Source organism: Mauremys mutica, chromosome 12, assembly GCF_020497125.1.
Source record: "Mauremys mutica isolate MM-2020 ecotype Southern chromosome 12, ASM2049712v1, whole genome shotgun sequence".
In the NCBI taxonomy this organism is placed as follows: Eukaryota; Metazoa; Chordata; order Testudines; family Geoemydidae; genus Mauremys; species Mauremys mutica.
The window spans coordinates 4,099,059-4,120,643 of NC_059083.1; the positions used below are offsets into that span (position 1 = coordinate 4,099,059).

General features: G+C 62.1%; 1 protein-coding gene across 6 annotated transcripts in view; it reads right to left on the minus strand.

Annotated features, from left to right (window-relative positions):
* Nucleotides 1-19,581, minus strand: part of PRRC2A (proline rich coiled-coil 2A) — a 29,385-nt gene extending 9,804 nt beyond the window's left edge. For 4 of the 6 annotated variants that reach the window (XM_044982469.1, XM_044982472.1, XM_044982471.1 and 1 more), the window contains exons 1-16: nt 19,369-19,581; nt 11,944-12,116; nt 11,593-11,770; nt 11,360-11,459; nt 10,521-10,593; nt 9,646-9,789; nt 8,549-8,700; nt 8,056-8,135; nt 7,636-7,775; nt 7,439-7,529; nt 7,004-7,208; nt 5,891-6,311; nt 5,062-5,273; nt 4,014-4,350; nt 2,217-2,421; nt 18-2,063 (exon numbers count right to left, since the gene is read on the minus strand). In XM_044982469.1, coding sequence (XP_044838404.1) covers nt 18-2,063; nt 2,217-2,421; nt 4,014-4,350; nt 5,062-5,273; nt 5,891-6,311; nt 7,004-7,208; nt 7,439-7,529; nt 7,636-7,775; nt 8,056-8,135; nt 8,549-8,700; nt 9,646-9,789; nt 10,521-10,593; nt 11,360-11,459; nt 11,593-11,770; nt 11,944-12,055 — 4,496 coding nt within the window. In that variant the 5' untranslated portion in view covers nt 12,056-12,116; nt 19,369-19,581. The remainder of the gene's footprint in view (nt 1-17; nt 2,064-2,216; nt 2,422-4,013; nt 4,351-5,061; nt 5,274-5,890; nt 6,312-7,003; nt 7,209-7,438; nt 7,530-7,635; nt 7,776-8,055; nt 8,136-8,548; nt 8,701-9,645; nt 9,790-10,520; nt 10,594-11,359; nt 11,460-11,592; nt 11,771-11,943; nt 12,117-19,368) is intronic. The other 2 variants (XM_044982470.1, XM_044982473.1) reach the window with 2 other exon arrangements.
* Nucleotides 19,582-21,585: the final 2,004 nt, after the last annotated feature.

Consider the following 21,585-nt stretch of genomic DNA (forward strand, 5'->3'; position numbering starts at 1 on the left):
CCCCTCGGGCCCCACACCTGCGGTTCCTGGGCGCCGGCCAGGTCCTCCTGTCCCCGCGGCCGCCGCCGGGCCCCCCGCGGCCCCCAGCCTTGCCCCCGCTGCCGGGCCCGGGGTTGGGGCGCCGGTTCTGCCGGTCCATGCCGGGCCGCTGGCTGGAGAAGCTGCGCTTGGACATCTCCTTGCGCTGGGCGAGGGTCAGGTCGGTGCCGGCCCCCCGGCCCCCCAGGGAGGGGGCGCCGCCCCCCTTCAGGAAGGCTTGGGGCAGGGGGCCCCCCGGCTCCTTGTCGGCCGGCCCGCCGCCCCGGCGCTCGGTGAAGTCGCTGCTCTCCGAGGCTGTCTCCCACTCCTCGTTGGCCTGGTCCGAGTTCTGGTTGGACAGGTCGGGGGACTTGGCGCCGGCCACACGCCGGGAGACCGTTTCCTCGGCCGGGGCGGGGGGCGGTGGGTACGCCGGGGCCCCCGGCCCGCCCCGCTGCTCCCCGTTGAGCCGGGCCGCATTGTCCCGCTCCTGCTTCAGCCGCCGGAACCGGGGCGGCTTGTCCTGCTGCTGTGAGCGGCCGTGGCGCCGCCGGCGGGGGGGCCGCTCGAAGCTGCGGTCCACGGCCCCATTGGGGGGCGGCCCCTGCTGCTTGGGGGGAGCCTGGAACCCGGCCAGATCCTCCGGCGCCGGGAGAGTGGGCCCCGGCGCGGCTTTCTCCTTGCCGGGCGAATCCGGCGCTACCTCCGGCTCCTGCTTCTCCGGCTTCTTCCCCAGCGGGGACTTGGCCGGGGGGCTCCAGGTGCTGGCTGGGGGGCGCCCCCCGCCCCGGCCCCGGCGCGAGGGCACGCCGCGGGGGGTGAAGATGCGGCCGCCGCGGGCGCCCGGCTCCGAGAGGCGGGGCGGGATCCTGTCTGCGAAGCGGGGCAGGGCGGCCGGGCCCCGGTGCCGCTCCCCCTTGGCGGGCTGGGGGGCCAGCGGGGGCGGGGCTGCCTCCTTGTCCGAGTGGGCGACGTCGCTGGCGCTCTCGTGGGTCTCGCTGCCCGTCTCCGAGCCGCGCTGGCGCCGGCGCTTGGGGATCTCCTCGTACTCGGAGCCTTCGCTGCGCGTCTCGCTGGCGTTGCGGGGCCGGCCGCCACCCCCTCCCCCCAGGGGCCCCGGCCCCTCCTCCAGGCGGTAGAACGGCTCCCGGTAGCTGCGGAACTCCCTGCTGCGGCCCCGGCCCCCGCCGCCCCGGCCACGCCCGCTGTAGGCGCCCCGGAAGCCGCGCCCCCGGGCGAAGTACTCCCCCCGCCCCCGGGCGCGCCCGCGCCCCATGTAGCCCCCGCCCCCGCGGTCGTAGGGGCACTCCCGGCGCCGGCGGGTGGGCGACAGCGCCCCCTGCGGCTCCTTGGGCGGCCCCGCCATGCTGCCGTTCACCAGCACCTTGGCTTTGGCCTCCTTGCCTGGCTTGGGGGGCTCCTTGGGGCCGGGCTGTGGGTCCGGCTTGGCGCCCGCTGGCTCGGTGCCCTCTTTGGCTTTGGGGCGCAGCTCCTCAGCCTCCTCCTTGGGGGGCGCGGGTTTCTTGATGGGCCCGGCTCTGCGCGGGGGCTTCTCGCCGCCTGGCAGCTCGTCCGCTCGCCGGCTGCTGCCCGGCCGGGGGCCCCAGCGCGTCTCCGTCTTGGCCTCGCGCCGTGGCGGCCGGTGGAAGTCGTGTGGCTGGCGCGAGGGGCGCTCGGCCCGGCGTGGCGCCTCCTCCTTGGGGGGCAGGCCCGGCTCCTCCTTGGGGGGCAGGACAGGCTCCTCCTTGGGGGGTTTCTTGGGCGCCACCAGGGGCTCCTTGGGCTCCTCGGCGTTGGGGGGCTTCTCGTCTGGCTGGCGCTGGGGGGGCTGGGCCAGGGGCTCGGGGCGCCCGTTCCTGGCCAGCTCCCCTGGAGCGTTGGGGGGCAGGGCGAGGCCGGCTGGCCAGGGCCCCCCCGGGCGGGGCTCGTCCCCCGGGAAGCGGTGCAGGGGGGCCGGGGCGCCGTTCTCGGCAAAGGCCGGGTAGCTGCCTACGTAGGGCTGGGGGGTGGCGGCCTCCCGCAGGTGGACGGGGGGCGTCTCGCTCCTGGGGGGAGAGAAGGGGGCGTCACGCCTCAGCCCAACAGCTGGGCCCTCCACTGCCTGGCCCCCTACCTCCCCTGCCCCATGCCCGACCCTCCTGCCCCCACCCCATCAATGTCCTCTGCTCAGCCCCACAGCTCCCCAAAGCCCCACTCACCGCAGGCCCTTCTCGTCCTCGTCTGGCTGCCGGAGGGGCGAGGCCAGGGGCCGGGGGTCGGCGGCAGGGGCGCTGAAGACGTCTCCCCCCCAGGCCAGCTTGGGGTCCATGGGCGGGGTGCCCCGCTCCCGCAGGAGCTGGGGGTGGCGCTCGAACTGCTCCGAGCCGGAGCCCCCGCTGTCCGAGCGCTCGCGGGGCAGCAGGCCTGCAGGGGGGCAGAGAGCGCACGTCAGAGGGCCGCCCCCCTGGCCAGACCCACAGCCCCCCCCCCCCCCCCCGACGCGACCCGGCCACTTGTTCCAGCCGGAGCCTCCCGCACGCCCGACGTCCGGCCTGACCCGGCCTGAGCCCATTGCTGCCCGGCCCGGCCTCAGAGTCCCCGAGAACCACCCCCCCCCCCTCCTCGCACCGACCGACCGCTCGGGTACCGAACCCTGCGATCCCGGCCCCTCGGCCGCCTCGGCTCCAGCCTGAACCAGCCCCGGGCTCCCAGCCGGCCCTGGCGGCTCAGGGCTCCGAGCCCGTCGCTCTCCCCGGCCTCTCCTGGAACCCGGCGCCCAGAACGGGCCCAACCCTGCGGCTGAGCCGGAGCCGCGCGGAGCATCACTGCTCGGGTCTGGCTCCCAGCGCTCCTGCGGGCACAGCCCAGAAGGGCGGGCGGGCGGGCGCTTTGTTCTGCCAGCGTTACACTGCTGGTTGTGACCCACTCTGACCCCCAGCCCCGTCCGCAGCCCCTTCCTGGGGGTCACTGCCCAGTCCGTGTGCAACTGATGGGCCCTTCCGAAGTGCAGCCCTTTGCATTGTCCTGATTGAATTTCATCCTAGTAACTTCAGGCCATTTCTCGTTTGTCCAGATCAGTTTGAATTTGAACCCTCCCCTCGGAAGCCCTCGCACCCCCCAGCTTGGCATCGGCCCCACACGATCAGTGGACGCCCTGTGCCGTTAGCTCAGTCACTGAGGAAGAGGGGGAGGGATGGCTCAGGGGTTGGAGCATCGGCCTGCTAACCCCAGGGGTGCGAGTTCAGCCCTTGAGGGGCCACTTAGGGATCTGGGAGAAAATCCGTCCTTGGCCCTGCTAGTGAAGGCAGGGGCTGGACTCAAGGGCCTTTCAAGGTCCCTTCCAGTTCTAGGAGATTGGCAGATCTCCAATTATTAATTAATTTCTATATTTATTTAATTAAATATTGAGGAGAACGGATCCCCGTGGGCCCCCACTCGTTATGTCCTTCCAGCCTGACTGGGAACGGCTGAGAGCTGCTCTCTGGGAGCGGTTTCCAGCCGGGTTGTATCTCCCTGGTTTGTCACGTGAGACGGCAGGAAAAGCTTTGCTACGGTCCAGAGACCCCTAGACGCTAAGGCCAGAAGGGACCATGATGATCGTCTAGTCGGACCCCTGCCCAGCGCCGGCCACGGACTCTCACCCGCCCACTCCCGGAACAACCCCCCGACCTATGTCTGAGCCGCCGAAGGCCTCGAATACCCCCCCCTGCGCCCCCCCCCCCGCACCAGCCTGTGAGCCCGTCGCGGGCGGCTCCCGGGGCTTTGCAGGTCGGGACGCTGACAGGGCGGCCATGCCCCGGTGTGCCCCCGTTTCCCTCCGCAGAGCTGGGCACGAGATCTGCCCTTCTCCAGCCGTCTGCTCCCCCAGGTGCAGCCCAGCCAATGGGTCGCACCCCGGGCCAGGCGTGGGCGGGGCCAGCGGGTCCCATGACCAGGCGTGGGCGGGGCCAGCGGGTCCCATGACCAGGCGTGGGCGGGGCCAGCGGGTCCCATGACCAGGCGTGGGCGGGGCTTACCGGAGGGGTGCACCCCGGGCGGGTAGAAGTCCATGGGCGGCCGCCCCTGCATCATGCGCGGGTCCATGTAGGGCGGGATCACCATCCAGCGGGGGTCGAAGTTCAGCGGGGGCATGGGCGGGGGGCGCCCCATGGAGCCTGGGTACATGGCCTTGGGCGGGGCCTGCTGCTGGGGGGGCGGGGCCTGCTGCTGTCCCGCCCCCTGCGCCGGGTGGATACCGGGCGAGGGGCCCAGGCCCCCCAGGGAGGCTGCTGCCACCTGCTGCTGGGGGGAGGCGGGCACCGGGGGCGGCCCGTGCTGCTGCTGCCACTGCTGCTGCTGCTTCAGCAACTGCTCCTGGGGGGCACAGAGGGGTTAGGGACCCCCCATGCCGCTCCTCACCCCATAGCGAGCCCCCCAGCGGCTCCCCCCATGCTGGGCTGCAGCCCCCCAATGGCTCCCCCCATGCCACTCCTCACCCCATAGCGAGCCCCCCCAATGGCTTCCCCCTGCAGGGCCGCAGCCCCCCAATGGCTCCCCCCATGCCGGGCTGAACCCCCCCAGCGAGCCCCCCAACGGCTCCCCCCATGCCGGGCTGAACCCCCCCCAGCGAGCCCCCCAACGGCTCCCCCCATGCCGGGCTGAACCCCCCCCAGCGAGCCCCCCACCGGCTCCCCCCATGCCGGGCTGAACCCCCCCAGCGAGCCCCCCAACGGCTCCCCCCATGCCGGGCTGAACCCCCCCACGCGAGTCCCCCAACGGCTTCCCCCATGCCGGGCTGAACCCCCCCCTGTGAGTCCCCCAACGGCTCCCCCATGCCGGGCTGCACCCCCCCAACGGCTCCCCCATGCCGGGCTGCACCCCCCCAACGGCTCCCCCATGCCAGGCTGCACCCCCCCAACGGCTCCCCCATGCCAGGCTGCAGCCCCCAGCGAGCCCCCAACGGCTCCCCCCATGCCGGGCCGCAGCCCCCCAATGGCTCTCCCCATGCCGGGCTGCACCCCCAAGTGAGGCCCCCCACAGTGCCCCTCCCAGCACAGCGCCCCCTAGCGAGCCCCCAACCGTTACCTGCTGCTGCCGCTGGAACCGGGGCGGCAGAGACTTCTGGTACTTGGAGTAGCCGAGGGTCTGGGCTGGGGGCGGCTGGCGCGGCGGCACCACAGTCTCGCCCTTGGGCTCTGTCTTGGGTGTGGCAGGGGCCGCAGGGGGGGCCGGCACCACCACTGGCTCCTCCGGCACCTCGGGCACCTCCTTGGGGGCAGGCGCCGCAGGGGGCTCGGCTGGGGGAGAGCAGGGGGGTCAGGCGCTGGGCTCAACACGGGAGCGGAGAGGCCTCACCCGGCAGCCACCGCTGAGACGCGGCCCCTCTGGGGCAGGGCAGGGGGCTGGTTACCCGGGGACCCCAATGCGCGGCCCCTCTGGGGCGGGGCAGGTTACCCAGGGCCCCCGAGACGCGGCCCCTCTGGGGCGGGGCAGGGGGCAGGTTACCCGGGGCCCCCGAGACGCGGCCCCTCTGGGGCGGGGCAGGTTACCCAGGGCCCCCGAGACGCGGCCCCTCTGGGGCGGGGCAGGGGGCAGGTTACCCAGGGCCCCCGAGACGCGGCCCCTCTGGGGCGGGGCAGGGGGCAGGTTACCCGGGGCCCCCGAGATGCGGCCCCTCTGGGGCGGGGCAGGTTACCCAGGGCCCCCGAGACGCGGCCCCTCTGGGGTGGGACAGGGGGCAGGTTACCCGGGGCCCCCAGGGCAGGGGGCAGGTTACCCGGAGCCCCCCAAATACGCAGCCCCTCTGGGGCGGGGCAGGGGGCAGGTCACCCGGGGCCCCCAGGGCAGGGGGCAGGTCACCCGGGGCCCCCAGGGCAGGGGGCAGGTCACCCGGGGCCCCCAAGACGCCTCCTACCTGGCCCGGCGTCGAAGCTGCCGCTGGTGCTGCTGCCGCTGCTGCGGGGTTTGCTGGCCGGGGCCGGCTCCTCCTGGTCTCTCTTCTCCTCCGGGGCGGCAGGGGCAGGGGCAGGGGCAGGGGCAGGGGCCGGGGGGGCGGCAGGGGGGCTGGCGACGGCCGGGGTGGGGGGCGGCAGCGGCGGGGGGGCGGGCGCTTCCTTGGGGGGCTCGGCTTTGAGGCGCTTGTCGGGGGCCCCGAACTTCTCGTCCAGGCGCTTCAGCTTCTCGGCGCAGGCGGCCCGGCGCTCCTCCTGCATGCGGCGCTCCTCCTCCTCCCGGCGCCGGCGCGCCCGCTCCACCGCCGCCGAGATCTCCGAGGAGGACTGCTTCCGCCGCTGGCGCCAGGCCTCGTCCTCGTCCTCCGGCGCCGGGGGGCGCGCCTGGGGGGGCGGGGGTCAGCGCCTCCCAGCGCCTCTCGCAGCCTGATCCCCGCAGCCCCCCACATCCCCGCCCCGCAGCCCCCTACATCCCTCCACATCCCCCCTCAGCCCCCCAGATCCCCACCCCGCAGCCCCCCACATCCCCGCCCCGCAGCCCCCCACATCCCTCCACATCCCCGCCCCGCAGCCCCCTCAGCCCCCCAGATCCCCGCCCCGCAGCCCCCCAGATCCCTCCACATCCCCGCCCCGCAGCCCCCTCAGCCCCCCAGATCCCCGCCCCGCAGCCCCCTACATCCCTCCCCATCCCCGCCCCGCAGCCCCCCAGATCCCCGCCCCGCAGCCCCCCACATCCCTCCACATCCCAGCCCCGCAGCCCCCTCACCCCCCCCAGATCCCTGCCCCCTACATCCCTCCACCCCAAGGGCGCCCCCAGATCCCCGCCCCGCAGCCCCCTCAGCCTCCCAGATCCCTGCCCCCTACATCCCTCCACCCCAAGGGCACTCCCAGATCCCTGCCCCACAGCCCCTATATCCCCCCAGGCCCAGACCTTTCCTCTATACACCCCCTAAACCCGCCCCCTATGACTGCTCCATCCTCCCCAGGGCTCACCCCCACTGCCCTCAGATCCCTCCCGGACCCCGCCCCCCGCGAACCCTCCAGCCCCCCACATGCCGTGTGCCCCCGACACTCACTGGGAAGTCGTTGGGCTGCCCCCAGTTGCCCCGGTTGGGGGGTGGGGGTGGCGGCGGCAGGGGGCGAGGTGCAGGGGCGGCAGGCGGTTCCTTGGCCCCCTCCGGGGGGCGGGAGCCCTCGGCCCAGGCCGCCTTGACAGGGGGCAGTTCCTCCTTGGGGCTGCCGGCCTTCCTGCCCTCGGGGTCTGGCCCCTCGCTGTCCTGGCTGGGGGGCAGAGGGCAGAGATCAGCGAGCTGGGACCATGGCTCTGATGGGGGGGTGGGGCTGGGGCAAGCCCGTGGGGCTGATGTGGGACTGAGCCAGGGGAGGGGGACGGGCCAGGGGGCTCATCCGGGGTTGTGGGGCTGGGCATGCTGGTGGGTCTGATCCAGGGGGCTGAGCTGGAGCTGGGGGGCAGGGCCCTGGACGGGCCGGCGTCCCGGGGTCCCTCTTACTGTTTCTCGGCTCCTTCCTCGTCAGACTCTTTGCCGTCCTCTTCGTCGCTGAATTTCAGCTTCTCGGTGTAATCCACCTCCTCGTGCGCGCCTGGGGGGCAGAGAGCCGGCGTCAGGGCCTGCCCCACAGCTGGACGCGGGGGGGGCCATGTGGAAGGGAGCTCCCCCCCCCCCGGATCCCCAGTGGGGGGCGCTACCTGCCCAGCCTTCGTCGTTCTCCTGGTCGAGCTCGTCGAACTCCTTCAGGTCGTCCTGCCGGAGCACGGGCGGGCGGCTCACCGGCTCCACCGCCCGCTGGGGGGGCTGCGAGGGGCGGGGCCCAGCCAGCCGCGGGAACCTGGGGAGGGAGAACCATGGAGGGGCTAGGGACAGAACCCAGGAGTCCGGGCTCCCAGCCCCCCCCGCTCTAACCCACCAGCCCCCACTCCCCCCGAGCCAGGGCGAGAACCCAGGAGTCCGGGCTCCCAGCCGCCCCCGCTCTAACCCACCAGCCCCCACTCCCCCCGAGCCAGGGCGAGAACCCAGGAGTCCGGGCAACTGGCTGCAACCACCAGACCCCACTCACCCCCCGAGCTGGGAAGGGAACCCAGGCATCCTGACAGCCCCCCCCAACTCACCTCTGTGCGTCCGGGGTGGGGTAGCGGTAAGCTCCCTGCGGCCCATACGGAGGCGGGAACGGGAGGTACGGGGGGTACATCTGTGGGGAGATGGGCTGTTAGGGGGCCCCCCCAATGCTGGGGGGGACGAGTTCAGCCCCCGCCTGTCCCCCCATAACCCCTGATCTGCTGAGCCACCTTCAGTCACGGAGATGGATCAGTCCCTGCGTAGGGGTCTGCCCCCCCAACGGAGCAAATCACCCCCCCACTCTTCCCTCCCCACGGAGCAAATCACCCCCCTGCTCTGCCCCTCCCCTCCCCACGGAGCAACCCCCCACCCTGCTCTGCCCCCCCCCTCCCCACGGAGCAACCCCCCACCCTCTGCCCCTCCCCTCCCCACAGAGCAAATCACACCCCTGCTCTGCCCCTCCCCACGGAGCAACCCCCCGCCCTCTGCCCCTCCCCTCCCCTCCCCACGGAGCAACACCCCCCCCCCCGGCCCCGGGACACTCACGAACGGTGGCATCATGCCCCGGTAGGGAGGGAAGTGGGGCGGGGCGGAGGGCTGCATGCCCACCCCGGCCCGCCCGTCGGGGGCTCCGGGGTGCTGCTCGGGCACCTCCCCGTCAGTGCCCCGCCCGCCTCCATCCCGCCAGCTCGTCGCATCTGCAAAGGAAAGTGGGGAGCGGTAAGGCAACGCGCAGCTGTGGGGTCAGCTATCCAGGGACCTCCGGCCCCTCCGGGGTGGGGCGCGGGGGCTGGCTCTCCGGGGAGCCCCGGCCCAGCACGGAGACGCGGCCCCTCCGGGGTGGGGTGCGGGGGCTGGTTCTCCGGGGAGCCCCGGCCCGGCACGGAGATGCGGCCCCTCCGGGGCGGGACGTGGGGGCTGGTTCTCCGGGGAGCCCCGGCCCGGCCCGGCCACAGGGCCCCTCTAGGGTGGGGTGCGGGGGCTGGTTCTCCGGGGAGCCCCGGCCCAGCACGGAGACGCGGCCCCTCCGGGGCGGGGGGCGGGGCTGGTTCTCCGGGGTGGGGCGCGGGGGCTGGTTCTCCAGGGAGCCCCGGCCCAGCACAGAGATGCGGCCCCTCTGGGGCGGGGCGCGGGGGCTGGCTCTCCGGGGAGCCCCGGCCCGGCACGGAGACGCGGTCCCTCCGGGGCGGGGGGCGGGGCTGGTTCTCCGGGGAGCCCCGGCCCGGCACGGAGACGCGGTCCCTCCGGGGTGGGGCGCGGGGGCTGGTTCTCCGGGGAGCCCCGGCCCGGCACGGAGACGCGGCCCCTCCGGGGTGGGGCGCGGGGGCTGGTTCTCTGGGGAGCCCCGGCCCAGCAAGGAGACGCAGCCCCTCCGGGGCGGGGCTGGTTCTCCGGGGTGGGGCGCGGGGGCTGGTTCTCCGGGGAGCCCCGGCCCAGCACAGAGACGCGGCCCCCTCTGGGGTGGGGCGCAGAAATGGGGGAGCAGCTGAACAGAACAAGACCGTGGCCCGCAGAGAAGGGGTCTCCCCAGTCTGGGGGGACACACCCTGGGGCAGGCAGGGGCCTGCCAAGGTTTGGCTGACACAGCCGGGCTCAAGGTTCACTTGGGGGTCCCTGAGGACACCGAGGGTGCCGGGGCTCACTCTGGGGGCGGAGGTTTGGTCCGGGCCCATACGACGCATCGGCAGTGTCCTTTTCTTTGCCAGCTTTGTCCTGGTCTCCAGCCGCCTGCAGGGTCGGAAATTCCTCGCGAGAGAATCGCGACAGTAGGCTTGATCCCTTTCCACCTGCGAGAGAGGGAGGGAGGGAGGCTGACTGTCTAGCCCACCTCTATGACCCTGGAGGACCATGGAACAGCAACAACTGTCCCCTCTATGACCCCGGAGGACCAATTATCTTCCAGCTCTATGACTCTTCAGGACCAAAGGGCTGAGAATGCTGCTTCTGTGCCCGGTGAACCCCTCGTCCTCCACCTCTATGAAGCCAGAAGCAAGAGGCTGTGACGTGCCAACTCGCCAACCCTTGAGGCCAATGTCTTGCATTTCTATGACCCTGGAGGACCAGGGACCAGAGGAATTACCACCTCTATGACCCTGGAGGACCAAGGACCAGAGGAATTACCACCTCTATGACCCTGGAGGACCAAGCCAGGGAACTGCCTGGCAGAATGAGCCTGGGGACCACCGAGCCTGTCTCTGAGTGGTCAGGGCCGGCTGCTCCAGAAAACCGTGCCAGAAACCAGCCCGTGGGCGGTGCCCAATGGGGGTGGGCGGGTCCTTCCTGATCACTGGCTCAGGCCCTGGACAGTTGGTGGCTGGGGTTCGAGCTCTCATGTCTCATCCCCTCTCACTGAGCCTGAGAGCTCCCATCAGCCATTGCAGTGTCTGAGCCTGCTAGGCTCTTTGACTCCATGACTTCAAGTGGCAGAGAGTTCCACAGGTTAACATTAGAGCAGCCCCAGCTCCCTGCAGCTCAGGGCCCCTGAGCTCCACTCTGGGGGATCGGTAAACGAACTCACCATCTCCTTGCGCTCCATGGGTAACGCTGGCCTGTGCCCAAGACTTTACCCCGCTTGCTACTGTAGGGGGATTCTGACAGAACAAAGGAGGGAGAGGGGTTAGGTTGACTCGGGGGACTGCGGACCCCTCACCAGCCTCCCAAGATCCACCCCCAGCCCCACATTCCCAGCTGCCCATTGAACAGCTCCCACTGGCTGATTCACTCTCAGATCCTGCCGCCAAGGCTGGGAAGCTCCTTCGGCAGAGAGAGGTTACAGGCCGCAGCACCAAGCTCCAGCAGGGGCGGCCCTGTGGCCCTAGGAAATGCCAGCGGGGTCTAGGTGTCAGTGACATGGACGCAGGCTGCTTGCAAGAGAGGGAAATCCTGAGTTCTCTCCCCGGCTCTGGGAGGGGAGTGGGGGCTGGTGAGTTAGAGCAGGGGGGAGGAGAGGGGCGGCCGGGAGCCAGGAGTCCTGGGTTCTTTCCCTGGCGCTGGGAGGGGAGTGGGGTCTAGTGGTTAGAGCAGGGGGGGGGGGGCTGGGAGCCAGGACTCCTGAGTTCTCTCCCCAGCTCTGGGAGGGGAGCGGGAGCCAGGACTCCTGGGTTCTCTCCCTGGCGCTGGGAGGGGAGCGGGGGCTAGTGGGTTAGAGCAGTGGGGGCTGGGAGCCAGGACTCCTGGGTTCTCTCCCCGGCTCTGGGAGGGGAGTGGGGGCTAGTGGGTTAGAGCAGTGGGGGCTGGGAGCTCAGACTCTCCTTGTTCTCCATCCTGGACAGTGTTTGGGGAGTCCCCCTAAAGGCATCCCTGGGATCTTAATCTCTGCCAAGGGAGACACCCCCCCGCCCCACCCCGTGTCTTCACCTCGGGTGCTGTTGGGGGTCGTTTCGGTGGGTTTGAGGCAGACGTCTGTGAAGCCGGCGGCGACGGCGATTCCGGCGGCTGAGCTGTCGAGGCATCGGTACTGAGACGGGAAATGAGCGAGAGAGAGAGACTTCAGACCCTGGGAACAGATGGGAGCTGGTGCTCCCTAGAGGGGAAAGGCCCCGTCCCCCTGGGCCAGGCCCACCCCGCTCCGAGGGGGGACGGCTCCTCACCTCTTTGGGTCTGACTGGTCCTGCTTGCTTGCCCATCCTGTCCCGTCTTTCGGTACTAGTGAGACGTTGGGGTCATTGCCTTTGTTCTCCGCTTTTAAGCTTGGCAGGTTCGCAGGGGGTGGCATACGCCGGGCAATGGCAACTTTCCCGAGACTCTGCAAGCCATGGCGAGGGGCTACTGGAGAGAGAGAGGGGTTAGGGCCTGTTCTGACCCCTGCGCCTGCCTCCCCGCGGCGCGGTGCCTCCCCCCCACAGATCCCTGCGGCACGGCACCCCCCCGACGGACCCCTGCGCCCGCCTCCCCGCGGCGCGGCACCCCCCACATATCCCTGCACCCCCTCGTGCCTGTACCTGTGGGTTTCTGAATCTCTAAGGACTTCCCCTTGTACGTATCAAACAGGTTGAGCGACGAATACTTTTTTCCATCCTTCCCCTTTGCTGTTTGCCCCAAACGATCTGACATCGCGCTGGAAGGTCATTGAGTACGTTGGTTCCTCCTGGCTCCTCGCGAAACGTGCCTCTGGCTGCAGGCAGGACAGAGGTGAGAACCCAGGCGTCCTGGCTCCCAGCCCCTCTAACCCCGGGTGTTTCAAGGGGAACTGGTTTGAAGCTGTGTTGGTGTTAGGTCCCACACAAACCACCTCACCCACTTCCTACGAGATACCATTTGAAAAAAAGAAACCGAGGGAGACGGCATCAGACAAGTGACCCCTGGGTTTTATGAGACGCGCCGAGTCCTGTACAGTTTTTATTTTAAGTCCAGGAACGTGAGGGTTTGTTATAACAATAGAGCAGCCGATCCAGCACCCCTGGGAAAGGCTTTGCTGGAATTTCACCAGTGCCGGGGCTGGTTTGCTTTGGATTTCAAACTTTCCCCTTGCAACACAAACAACGGGGGGGGAGGGGTGAAGGAGACCTGGCTCTGAACGTGGCCCCCACTCCCTCAAGGCCGCACCACAGGGACCAGGAATGAGGGGGCATTTCTGGATCCCAAACAAGCAGGAGCTGACGGGGCCATTTGCATAATGTGGCCCTGAGGCGGTTGGTGTTTCCCTTCCGGGGCAGACCCGGGGCGGGGAAGCGTTTCTAACCCCTGGGGTTAGTTTCACTCCATCCTCAGTGCCTGCGCCTGTCCCTTTAAGGGCACGTCCTTGACTCACCCTCTGAGCCTGAGCTCACCACAGCTGAGAGGCCTGGGATCGCAGGGTCTCCCTGACAGCTGTGGTGCAGCTCAGCGCTGGGGTCGAGTGAGGACACGGGATAGGGCTGCCTTGGATTTCAGGAGGGGCAGCTCACCCCAAGTGCCTGGCGATGGGGAAATCCAGCCTAAAGCTGCCTGGAGGCAGCCATATGAAACCTCAGCCCCCCAGCTCGAACCCACCAGCCCCCACTCCCCTCCCAGAGCCGGGGAGAGAACCCAGGAGTCCTGGCTCCGAGCCCCACCTGCTCTAACCCACCAGCCCCCACTCCCCTCCCAGAGCCGGGGAGAGAACCCAGGAGTCCTGGCTCCCAGCCCCCCCTGCTCTAACCCACCAGCCCCCATCCCCCTCCCAGAGCCGGGGAGAGAACCCAGGAGTCCAGGCTGCCAGCCCCCCCTGCTCTAACCACCAGCCCCCAATCCCCTCCCAGAGCCAGGGAGAGAACCCAGGAGTCCTGGCTCCCAGTCCCCCTGCTGTAAAGCAGGGCCGCTCTCTCGCCAAGGGGTCTGCAGCAGTGTCCAACCGAAAGCTAAATCTGTGCGCTCGCTCTCTGAAATCACCGCACCCGATTTCCCCATACTTCCTGGCTGAGCCAACACCCCCAGCCCGGAGCCGGAAGACAGAGCCGGGCAGAACGGCTGCAGCTGGGAGGAATTCTCCAGAGTCCAGCCAGGCTGCAAGCGCTCCCTTGGGAGGGCGGGTGGGAAAAGAACCAGGGACGTCTCTCCCCTCCTCCCCCAGCGCAGACTGATTTAGGGGGAGGTTTGGTGAGCACAGAGAGAGCGGCTTTGGAAATCACAGGCCATGGGGCGGCTATGGCCAGGGAAAGAATAACGGAATGGCCGACAGAATTACACACTCTGCCGTTTGGGATTTCCAACCTGCCAGGGGAACAGGTGAGATTCCCTCGCCTGGGTGACAGGAAAACTCAGACCAGATGATCTAACGGTCCCTTAAAACCCATGACTCCAATGCCCCAAACCCACAGGTGGTAATTTTACAGCCACACCCCAAGGAGGTCCTCCCGATACTGATGGATGGCTGAGCTTATTTTCCCAGATTAAGGCCAGAAGGGATCACTCTCATCCTCTAGTCCGACCCCCTGTACAACAGGCCACTGCTCCGCCCTGAATTAATGCCTGGCTGGATTTGCAGGAGGAGGCCAGGAACGTGTGACAGAAAATAAAAGCACAAACACAATCCACCCCTAGAACAGCCTAGGAATAAGGAGGGGGGTAAAGGAATCCTTACAAAGAACAATTGTCCAGTCTGCGCAGAGTAAGTAACAAATCATATCACTAGCAAACACCATCCTGCCAACGGAGAGGTGTAGCCAAAGCACCCGGAACGATCCCTAACAAAATTACTATCAACAACGGAAGGGCACAAACAAATCCACATGAAACCCAGGCAACCCTCTTACACTCTACCCAGAATCATCAACTGCCGGTAAACGCGGAGGGATGGAAGGAGTCAAGGAAAAACGACTGGCCAAGAGCAGGAGGGGGGGCGGGGGGAGAAATCCAGAATCTTAATAAATACAAAGATTGTGAACCAGTGCAGCCAAGTGTAAATAGCGCACGCAGCGCAAAGACGCTGGTACGAGCCTCTGGGTTACTACTGGCTACCAGCGTTAGTTAATTTCTCCGGTGGGTTATGTACGGTGCTCCGCAGTCGTAAACACCATCCTGCATTTTCCTTCCAGAAAGGCAGCCACACATACCGCGCTGGACAGGGACTCAGGACACCTGCCTTGAACTAGCCCATCCCGGCCTCTTGGGTGACCTCAGGAGACGTCACTTGCCCCATGATTCAGTTCCCCCATCTGTAGAGTCAGGAGAAGGATATTGACCCTTCTTAGTAAAGCACTTTGAGCGCTACCCATGGAAAGTGCTAGGTCAAAGCTAAGGGTCGTTATCACAGAATCCTAGAAGATCAGGGTTGGAAGGGGCCTCAGGAGGGATCTAGTCCAACCCCCTGCTCAAAGCAGGACCAACCCCCAGACACTCCCGGGATGGGACCCAAACCTTAACAGCTTTTCCTGTCTCAAGAGCAGTACCTGTATTTGCAAACACTTTAATTCAGAATGATTTCTTATTGCGTATGTGGATTGTTCACACCTCTCTACGTTAGCAAGACATCCAGAGCCACAAAGATTGTTAAGATTTAAAGGGGAAACACTTAACGAAAACACTGTTAACGATACCATGCTTGCCTCTTACCGGCTGGCAGTACCTTGTGTTAACAACATCACACCAAATATGGCTAAGAAATACACGATATTGTTAAGAAATATTGCTAAAAAAGAAAGAATACGGGTTATTCTTAGGACAAAAGGTTAAAATGCACCCAGAATAAATATCCTGTTAAATATCGTTAAACAGAATGTTAGCAATACAGACGCACAATATACATTGCTAACCAACGAACCGGGGATACAGCCACCACAGAACGACAGAAACGTAGGCCTGGAAGAGAGAATCTAACCCATCCAGGCAGGATTAAGCGTACCTGGTACGCAACACCACAGTGAAATACAAATATTGTTAGATAAACAGGACGATCACATCATAAAGTGAGGAGTAAACAAAACAATATTAATAACTGGTCCAATTCACAGCTGTGTCCACTAGATCCAGAAAAACACAAAACATTAACATGATTTATATATCATTAAAGGGTGAATCGTGTAACTGCCCATCTTTGAAATCCTGTGGTAAGATTGTAACGCCATGACAATTATCTCCCACAAATGGCTGCAAGTTACTTCCAGATCAAGGGTCAAAACACCTTTTTTTGGAGGGGGGGGGAACCTTTATTTTACAGGTATTTGATTGGCAGATGGAAGGAAGCAGTTGGAGAAGGAAGCAGAGAGGTTGGGTTTCTTTAAGCACCAATCCCTCTACCTCTGAAGTATCCAGGAACAGGGCAGCATCCACTGGAACTCGCAGGGAAAGTGACAACTGATATTGTATTTTAATCTTGCTTTGGGACCAGGCAAACCCTCGGTATTCAGGTGTCCGGTTCTTTGCACACATTTTGATCATTCAAATTATGGATTTTCTCTTTAAAGGGCCCATTCCAGTCACATGTAACATCGGCTGCCTCTCGAACAGTGTATGGCGCTTTAGAATAAGTGTAATTTGGGGGCCTCTCTAAGAGAGATGATGCGTGCTAATATTTGTGGGTTATTTATCTAGTAATTAAAGGGAAGGTTTAACGATCTCTCCTGGCCTTACTTACAAGGAAATCAGAATTCTTCCTCTGGTCTCTTTGCGGCGACGATATACATTTACTTCCCTACCACAAAACAGAAATTTGGCTACATTACAGATGCTCCATCATGAGCACGGAAGGGAGATGAAAATAAAGATTCCCCATGGTATAATTTTAGCATCACCCCCACAAAAAGGGGATCTATTCACAACCCAGCAAAACGTACTGGTGTCGTCGGGTAACAATAAGTGTACAGAGAGCCGGTTATCCTGAATATCGCTGCAGATGGAATTAATAAACCATTCGGATTTGGCATAACCAGGGTGGTCCCTGACCTCAATACACAAATACAGCTCTAGCGGGGTGTTAGTTCATTATAATGTCTCTTCATTTAGAATGGGTTATTAATTTAGCATTGTCTTTGGTAGGCTGCCACCGGCGTACTCCTGGGGAGGTCTCTTACAACCTTTATGATGATTGAATTCATGAATGTTTTTGCATCATAAATTCCAGGGGGTAAGAGACTCCCAGCCTTAGTCCGAGTGTTGCCATGATACACACAGATACGGACTGACTATTAAATTCATCATTAGATGTCAAAGACACCTCACCAACGTCGACATTGCCCGGACCACGCAAATCAGAAGACCCCACCCATAATTTTAGCTGCTTCCTTTTCCCCCCTATTCCTAATTGCCTTGTAACCCTAAGAATGCTGCTAAATTAACCTCGATTCTTCGGTTCTGTCCAGATTTTCACTAAAAAGACAACACAAAATATGGTGATAATTTGCACCGACTGTGCACGCCACATTTTAACGAAAATAAAATAGCGAGGGATACCAACCCCCCCTTCCCCCCCCCATCTTTTAAATCCCCACATAGTCAGTAATTTCAATTCAATCTGTATTACTAGTCCTACAGTATACACAGCACGGTATGCAGGCTTTATTATATTCGCTCCTTTTCATTTAAATGACCAACTCCACAGCCCCAAAATGTCATGGCTTTCTGCAGCTAAATGGATATTTATTAATAATTCACACAGATCTCTCTTATTTTACTTCCTTCCTAGTTTAAAATAAAAAATCAAGACCAAATCCCCTGCACACCCCAAACTGCACTTTCAACATAATTAAAAAAAAGATCAGATAATGACTGAATATAAATAATGGAGCTGCTGAAGCCTGAGTTGGCATTATAAAGGGGTGGGGTAGTATTTCGATTCCACCTCGTATATACCCCCCAAATTCAATGATATTAGCCCTAAACATTCTTTATGAGAAACGGATAATTACGGGGTAAGAAAGAGAAATAAAATAAGAATTCAGCCCCCAAAACCAACACAAACCCGCCGATTCCCACCCTAATCAGACTGATAATGAATCTGTGATTGCTGCCTTTGACTGGTAGGTGTAGGGCGGTGCTGAAATATAGGGTAGAGTTCAAATTGACCACCCCAAAACGGCAGCACCCCCCCATCCCAAATAAACACCCATATGGATTTTTTGGGAGGGTTATTGGGGCTTATTTCTGTGGGGGGCGATACACAGACCTTCCTTCATCCCGTCACCACACCCCAAATGTGAATCACCCCGACATAATTTTAAAGTAGGGACTGAGGGGTTTGTAGGGGCCAATCTCCACACCACCATGGTACTTAAATTGCCAGCCGTTTATTTTTTTGGGGTGGTTTCAAATTACTGGCTAATTCACCCCCTATTCTACTATGAACACCCCATATTTTCTCCTTCCATTGCAATGGAATATTTTTAGGGTGGGGAATATTAGGAAAAACTCCCCCCTGCTTCACAATCACCTTCCCCTACCCAGATTTCAGCAACACCCCGATTTCCAGCAGTCTGAAAATGTGGGACTGGATTTTTTCCCCCCAGTGATTTAAAAATACGAGGGCGCTGCTGAGAAAGGAGGGGGGTTCATTTATATCCATCCCCTGCTGTGTCCTGAATCAACACCCCAGAATGAGGAAAGTTGTCTAGTACAACCAACCCCCATTTTATTTTATTTTTTTTTATAAACAGCAGTTTAAGATTTCTCAGGTGTGGTTGAAAAGAAAAGGAGGGTTACGAGAGACCAACAGGCATGCACCCCAAATTTCAGTACCATCTCACTAGCGTAGATGGGGTTTCTGATGAATTCAGGGTGCCACTTTAAATAACAGGAGGGAAAGAGAACTCAAATGGCACCCCTGTTCTGCCACCGGCGTGAACCCCACATTTCAATGACAGACCATTATTTCCATGAGAATTTCTTCGTACCCCCCACAAAAGTGGGCTGGGTTTTGGGCAGTGACAAATACTTTAGGGTGCTATAGAAAGAATGAAAAGGGATTTAATTAGCCCTGATTGACCCCCCCCCAAATTTCAACAATACCCCAATACATGGAACAATTCCACCCCAGAAATACAGATGAGGTTTGCACAGCGGCTTTGATTTTTTTGTAGGGTACCACTGGGGAAAAAAACAGAGCTGCGGGTTCACTTAGACACAGCCCTGCGCTGGCATCAACGTGCACCCCAAAATTCAGTCACCCCACCAGTGGCATCACAAGCCCCCCCACAGTGAGGGCTGAGGTGTTCCGGGGGGTTGATTTTTTCCCCAGGGAACGGAAGAAGGATCAGTGAGATTCACCCCGTGCCCAGGCCTCCCCACGGACCCCAGATTTCTGGGACACCCCAAGGCCGCTCCCCAAAACGTGCCGGGCCCCACACAGAGCGGGCAGGATTTTTCGAGTAGGTTGAATCTTGGGGGCAAATCTGACAGCCCTGGGGGGGAGGGGGTGACAGCAGCCTTCACCCCGTGTCCCCCCACCTGCCCAGCCCCCCCTTACCCCGCACCCCATGAACCCCCCACTCCCCTTTAAAGCTGTGGGGCAGCTGCAGGAGCTTTGACATTCTGGGGCCAAATGGGGGTGCCAGGGGATCCAGCCCCCCCCCCCCACGGTGACCCCTCAAGGCGCCCACACCCCTTGGGGGACGAGTTTTGGGGAATTCGGGGGGGCTACTCCCCCCTCAACAGTCACTTGAACCCTCCTCTCTGAGGCTGTACGTTGGGGGGGTTAATGACCCCAGACGCCCCCCAGTGGGGCAAATGCCCCCTGGAGATGGTGGGGGAAGCGATTTGGGAGGGGATGGGGGGGTCCAGGGCGGAGGATGGGGGCCCCCAAGGGGCGGATGGATGTGGATGAAGATGGGGGGGGTAGGGAGAAGGCGAGGGCTGGGAACAAGATGGCGGAGGCCTGAACGTTCTACCGGCTCGAGCCGAGCCGTCTCCCCTCCCCCCGCCTCCCTTCCAGGGGCCGAGAGCCGAGCCCAGCGGGTCGGAACCGGGTCGATACCCACCTCTTCGGATCGGGCTCGGTCCGCTCTATCCGGATACGGGCTTCCCGGGAGCGGATGGGGGCGCCAGGCGGAGGATGGATGCGGATTACGGCGGATCCCCTCCCCCCCCCGTTTTATTATTTTTTTTCCAGGGCCCGATGTGGAAGCCTCGGCGTCTCGGCACCGACTAAACGGCCATCCGGGTCCCAGGCCCCGGCGGCGCAGGGGAGGCCACGCCCCCACGCTGCGTAAGGGCGGGGCCAGGGGCTGGGAGGGGCGGAGAAAGGTCAATAAGAAAGGGCGGGGCTTCCCAGGGCCAGAAAAATTTGCCTAATTTATGCAGAAGCGGTGGGGATTCTTGCAGGATGGAATAGTTGCCGTTACAGGGTAGTTTGTGATCTGCATAATTTATGCAAAAGGGAGGAGCTTTTGGAGAGGGGGTGACGTTTCGGGCGCGTTCTGTTTTGCATAATTTATGCAAAAGAGGAGAGGTTTGTGGTCCAGCCGAAGTCTTGCGAGATTGTCTCTCATTTGCATAGTGCCTGCGAAGGGAAGGAGGTTCCTGGTATCATACTAAGCTCTTTTCTATTTGCATAATATAGGCACTAGGAGAGTGGCTATTGATCAAATAAAACAAGGAGTGCTTAAGGGCGTCTGTTCATTTGCATAACTTGTACAAGGCCGCCTAGGCTAGTGGTGTAATTATAATTAACCAGGGTTATTTAGTGGTTATGTTCATTTACATAATGTGCAAACCACACTAAAACTGGATTATTCGGAGGGTCTGTTCATTTGCATAAACTGTGACGTAATGAACTAGGGGCATAGGGAGCTTTTTGCTCATTAAAATAATATATGCAAAAGATAAGAGGCTTCTGGGCTAATACCTGGAGAGCCTTCTAATTTGCATACATCCTGGCTTGTGATGTAATGCCCCTGAGGTTATTTAATAGCCTCATCTGCATAAGGGGCGTGGCTTCTGGTATAAAAGACTCAGTGGATTTGAACATTTTGAACATCTGCAGAAAAGGACCTAGGGGTTATGGTGGATGAAAAGCTGAATATGAGTCAACAGTGTGCCCTTGTTGCCAAGAAGGCTAATGGCATTTTGGGCTGTATAAGTAGGGGCATTTCCAGCAGATCGAGGGATGTGATCATTCCCCTCTACTCAGCGCTGGTGAGGCCTCATCTGGAGTACTGTGTCCAGTTTTGGGCCCCACACTACAAGAAGGATGTGGATAAATTGGAGAGAGTCCAGCGGAGGGCAACAAAAATGATTAGGGGGCTGGAGCACATGACCTGTGAGGAGAGGCTGAGGGAACTGGGATTGTTTAGCCTGCAGAAGAGAAGAATGAGGGGGGATTTGATAGCTGCTTTCAACTACCTGAAAGGGGGTTCCAAGGAGGATGGATCTAGACTGTTCTCAGTGGTAGAAGATGACAGAACAAGGAGTAATGGTCTCAAGTTGCAGAGGGGGAGGTTTAGGTTGGATATTAGGAAAAACTTTTTCACTAGGAGGGTGGTGAAGCACTGGAATGGGTTCCCTAGGGAGGTGGGGGGATCTCCTTCCTTAGAGGTTTTTAAGGTCAGGCTTGACCAAGCCCTGGCTGGGATGATTTAGTTGGGGTTGGTCCTGCTTTGAGCAGGGGGTTGGACTAGATACCCCCTGAGGTCCCTTCCAACCCTGAGATTCTATGATTCTATGATTTTATTGGAAAGCAGGAGGGGGACGTGCTGAAATGGGATGTGTGTGGGGGAGGGCCTGTAATTAACATGGGTTTTGAAAACTCAAAGGGGGCTATTAAAAGTTTTTTTCTATCTGCATAATTTATGTAACAATTGGGGCAGTGTCCTAAGGCAAATTATGTAAATAGGGGAATCTTTGTTTGCATAATTTATGCAAATATGCATCTTTCAGAGAGGGGTGGTATCATTTGCATAATTTATTCCCAAGAGGAGGGTCTCCTGGAAAAGGAAGAGGTTTATTAGCCGCAAAGAATCCTGTGGCACCTTATAGACTAACAGACGTTTTGCAGCATGAGCTTTCGTGGGTGCTTTCAGCAGTTTCTCTTTGAAGTCTGGTCCTGAAGTTTTTTTGCTGCAGGATGGCCACCTTAAGATCTGCTATGGTGTGGCCAGGGAGGTTGAAGTGTCTCCTACAGGTTTTTGTATATTGCCATTCCTAATATCTGATTTGTGTCCATTTATCCTTTTCCTTAGAGACTGTCCAGTTTGGCC